This window comes from Salvelinus namaycush, chromosome 10 (assembly GCF_016432855.1).
Source record: "Salvelinus namaycush isolate Seneca chromosome 10, SaNama_1.0, whole genome shotgun sequence".
Taxonomy (NCBI): Eukaryota; Metazoa; Chordata; class Actinopteri; order Salmoniformes; family Salmonidae; genus Salvelinus; species Salvelinus namaycush.
In genome coordinates this window covers 42977427-42982426 of record NC_052316.1, presented here as the reverse complement: position 1 = coordinate 42982426, position 5000 = coordinate 42977427, and the positions used below count along the sequence as shown (strand labels likewise).

General features: G+C 44.4%; 1 protein-coding gene across 1 annotated transcript in view; it reads left to right on the top strand.

Annotated features, from left to right (window-relative positions):
• Positions 1-5000, top strand: part of LOC120055043 (protein Niban 1-like) — a 36318-nt gene that overhangs the window by 30224 nt on the left and 1094 nt on the right. Inside the window, exons 11-14 of the mRNA XM_039002901.1 lie at positions 551-661; positions 770-877; positions 1146-1257; positions 2641-5000. The exon at positions 2641-5000 is cut by the window's right edge and continues 1094 nt beyond it. Coding sequence (XP_038858829.1) covers positions 551-661; positions 770-877; positions 1146-1257; positions 2641-4070 — 1761 coding nt within the window. The 3' untranslated portion in view covers positions 4071-5000. The remainder of the gene's footprint in view (positions 1-550; positions 662-769; positions 878-1145; positions 1258-2640) is intronic.

Genomic DNA, 5000 nt, shown 5'->3' with positions numbered 1-5000 from the left:
GAAATGTGAAGGTCATTTCTGATTGAGCCGACATATGCAGGGTTTAACATGAATGTAGCCTCCGCTAAAGTGGGAACAATGACTTTTTAAGGAGAGGTTGGACCAGAATTGCCTCGTGACCAGAAATGCTGGTATAGTGTCGGCTACTGTCAATCTGGGATATAATGTTTTCTATCTTTCCTGTAAATAATCGTAAAAACTGTTTGCAGAGATCAGGAGTTGTGAACATGTCATTGTTGGGGGGGGGGGGGGGGGGGGGGGGGGGCAACGACAACAACACACTCAATTGTGTCATACATAATTCTTTAGTTGTGGGTAGAAATCAGGGTAGAGAAGTAATTCACTCTGTATCTTTAACTGCAGCATTGTCATTTCTCATCAGCTTAAAGTTTGCAAGTTTGCATTTACTGTTCATTAACCCTTTCTAAGTTTTCTTTTTAATGCACCAGTCGGGTCATTTAACCAAGATGAGATTCTGGCAGACAGTTTATTCTTTGTTTGTTTTCACCGGTGCCACTGAGGCTAACTTCCTCCCTGTGCCCCATTTCAGCTGATTGAAAACGCAGCGTACTCGTTTGAGCTGCTACTCTACAAGGCCAAAGAAAACAGCACAGACAATGTAGGCTCTGCCATGGAGAAGTCCAGGCACATGGTGCTCAAGGTACGTGTTTTATCCATCACTACACATCTGTTAATTAAGAGGAACTCACTGAGACAAACGCTGATCAAAATACATTTTATATGCTAATTACCTGTGTGTGTGTTACAGCAATATGATTACGACAGCAGCACAGTGAGGAAGAGGATCTTTCAGGAGGCCTTGGTGGGGATCACTCTACCTCACATTAAGAAGAACCTGGCCCCAACCTGCAAAACAGTCAGTCAATACACACACTGTCCCCTTTACCATAACACTCACACACACACAACTTTTGGTATTCACAAGTATAGTAAAACACACACACACACACACACACACACACACACACACACACACACACACACACACACACACACACACACACACACACACACACACACACACACACACACACACACGTTTTCATCATCTTTTTATTATCCTTAAAAGTCATGACTGTTTAGAAAATCACAGCCCATGGAAATAATTGTCTCTGTGTCTTTAGGAGCTGCAGGGTCTTGAACAGTTCATTGATGCAGACTATTCCAACTTTGTCCACGTGGAGAATATATTTGAGGGCATTCTGCTGCAGAGTCTAGACAAGGAAGTCAGCAAAGGTACAGAGTTATTACTTTATAAGACAATTATTACTTTCGTCTTACTCAAATGTAAGGCATATTTCAGGCATTACCCTCTCTGTTCACCTACACAAATGTTGTTGTTGTTAATGTTGTTGTTGTTGTTGTTGTCAATGTTGTTGCTAATAATGTTGTTGTTGTTAATGTTGTTGTTAATGAGGTTGTTGTTGTCAATGTTGTTGTTAATGTTGTTGTTAATGATGGTGTTGTTGTTAATGTTGTTGTTAATGTTGTTGTTAATGATGTTGTTGTTGTTGTTAATGTTGTTGTTGTCAATGTTAATGTTGTTGTTGTTAATGATGTTGATGTTAATGTTGTTAATTATGATGTTGTTGTTAATGATGTTGTTGTTGTTAATGATGTTGTTGTTAATGATGTTGTTGTTGTTAATGTTGTTGTTGTTGTTGTTGTCAATGTTGTTGTTAATAATGTTGTTGTTGTTAATGTTGTTGTTAATGTTGTTGTTGTTGTTGTTGTCAATGTTGTTGTTAATAATGTTGTTGTTGTTAATGTTGTTGTTAATGTTGTTGTTGTTGTTGTTGTCAATGTTGTTGTTAATAATGTTGTTGTTGTTAATGTTGTTGTTAATGAGGTTGTTGTCAATGTTGTTGTTAATGATGGTGTTGTTGTTAATGTTGTTGTCAATGTTGTTGTTAATGATGGTGTTGTTGTTAATGTTGTTGTTAATGAGGTTGTTGTTGTCAATGTTGTTGTTAATGATGGTGTTGTTGTTAATGTTGTTGTCAATGTTGTTGTTAATGATGGTGTTGTTGTTAATGTTGTTGTCAATGTTGTTGTTAATGATGGTGTTGTTGTTAATGATGTTGTTGTTGTTGTTAATGAGGTTGTTGTTGTCAATGTTGTTGTTAATGATGGTGTTGTTGTTAATGTTGTTGTCAATGTTGTTGTTAATGATGGTGTTGTTGTTAATGTTGTTGTCAATGTTGTTGTTAATGATGGTGTTGTTGTTAATGATGTTGTTGTTGTTGTTAATGAGGTTGTTGTTGTCAATGTTGTTGTTAATGATGTTGATGTTGTTGTTAATGTTGTTGTCAATGTTAATGATGTTGTTGTTTTTGTTAATGTTGTTGTTAATGTTGTTGTTAATGTTGTTAATGATGTTCATGTTGTTGTTAATGATGTTGTTGTTGATGTTGTTAATGTTGTTGTTGTTGTTGTTAATGATGTTGTTGTTGATGTTGTTAATGTTGTTGTTGTTGTTAATGATGTTCATGTTGTTGTTAATGTTGTTGTTGTTAATGATGTTGATAACGATGTCGATGTTGTTGTTGTTAATGAAGTTGTTGTTCTTGTTGTTAATGTTAATATTGTTACCTAAACCTCTATCTATTTGTTCTGCAGTGGTGAAGGACGCAGTCAGCCTAAAGAAACACAACCTGTTCACAGACAGCAGGGACCCCCTGAGCCAGACCAGCCGCTCCAGTCTCCTCTCCATCCCATCCACCCCCAGCAGCCCAGCCAGGGTGCCGTTCTCCCCCACACATCTCCAGACCTCTACCTTTATCCAGACCCAGCCTGAGACCCAGCCACAGGCTGAGGTACCAGCACCAGCCCAGCCTGTCTCTCCTGACCTGAGCAACGGTCTGGCGTTCGTTGGGGTTGCACAGGGGGACCCCCCAAGTGCCGTGTTGAAGGCAGAGCAGAACAAGGTGGAGGCGGTGTCAGGGGACACAGTAGAGAATGAGGCCCTGGGGACCAGTATTGCACCTGCTGTTGCAGCTCCAGTGGAGAAGCTAGTCAAGGTGGAGAACACAGTCAGTACACATGAGACACCTGTAGTGGCTGAGACAAAAACGGAGGACATGTCTGAACCAACTGAAACAGCTCAAGTGGATACCCCTGTCCTAACTGAGACAGAGACAGAGAAAACACCCACCCCTGGAGATGCTGTGGAGGTGGAGAAGACAGTAGTAACGGGCGTACTAACTACAGTAGCACAAAGCGAAGCCTCTTCCCCCAGTCCGGTCCCTGTCCCTGACCCTTCCCCTGTCCCTGTTTGTGTTGTCAAGCCTGTAGCTGTCATTGACCCTATAGCTGTTGAAGATTCAGTAGCAGAGCACATGGCTTCACTCACAATCCCCACTACTGAGACAGAGGCTGAGAGTGAAAGCGGTCCTCCTAACAGTGACCCAGTAGCGGCCTCTAGTGGTGAGCAGCCTGTAACTGCACCACCAGCAGACGCCAGCCTTGCTGCAGCAGCAGAGACCAAGGATGTGCCAGCCTCATCCTCCGCTCTCCCAGATGATGGGGATGATACAGAGAGCGAGTCTGCCCCCTCAGACATCGAGATCCCTGGTGATGATGATGTCACGAGAGCAGCAGCCCCCACTGATGAGGTCAAAGTGTCACAGAGCAACGGAGTGGAGTGTAGCATTTCTGTGACCTCTAACCTTGCAGTAGAGGTCAGCGTGAGTGAAACACCAGTCGGTATCGCCACCAAGCCCCCTGTAGAAGTATCAGAGGATAAGCCCGTTCCCCCTAGCGAGCCCCCGGTCTCTGAAGCAACAGGAGGCGTTAACGGAGAAGCTAGCGTTGAAGTCACTGCTGGTGCTTATTCCATCGTAGCATCAGCAGCCAATTTGAATGTAGTCCCTCCACAGCCCCAGCCAGACTCCCAGGCCACCCTCGCTGCTGAACCCACCAAAGAAGCCCTCCAGGCTGTGGAGCCCGCTGAGCCTGCTCCCCGGGCCGTGGACTGTGTGAAAGAGATCCGGGACCTGGTGGTGGCGGTGTTTGAAGTGGAGGAAGATGGTCCAGCGCTACCCAGGTAGTGATAACATATGAGGGAGGGGTGGCCAGTGAGGTGCCTGATATCACACAGAGAATAAATGAAGACAAGGACCCCATTCTTTAAATCACTGCAATTGTGAGGAGTATGAAAACGTTATGGACTATAACCTCGCTGTTGTCGAACCCAAACACTACACGGACTGAGGTTACACTCGCCATCAAGTACAAACACTACACGGACTGAGGTTACCCTCGCCATCAACTACAAACACTACACGGACTGAGGTTACCCTCGCCATCAACTACAAACACTACACGGACTGAGGTTACCCTCGCCATCAACTACAAACACTACACGGACTGAGGTTACCCTCGCCATCAAGTACAAACACTACACGGACTGAGGTTACCCTCGCCATCAACTACAAACACTACACGGACTGAGGTTACCCTCGCCATCAAGTACAAACACTACACGGACTGAGGTTACCCTCGCCATCAAGTACAAACACTACACGGACTGAGGTTACCCTCGCCATCAACTACAAACACTACACGGACTGAGGTTACCCTCGCCATCAAGTACAAACACTACACGGACTGAGGTTACCCTCGCCATCAACTACAAACACTACACGGACTGAGGTTACCCTCGCCATCAAGTACAAACACTACACGGACTGAGGTTACCCTCGCCATCAACTACAAACACTACACGGACTGAGGTTACCCTCGCCATCAAGTACAAACACTACACGGACTGAGGTTACCCTCGCCATCAAGTACAAACACTACACGGACTGAGGTTACCCTCGCCATCAACTACAAACACTACACGGACTGAGGTTACCCTCGCCATCAACTACAAACACTACACGGACTGAGGTTACCCTCGCCATCAAGTACAAACACTACACGGACTGAGGTTACCCTCGCCATCAACTACAAACACTACACGGACTGAGGTTACC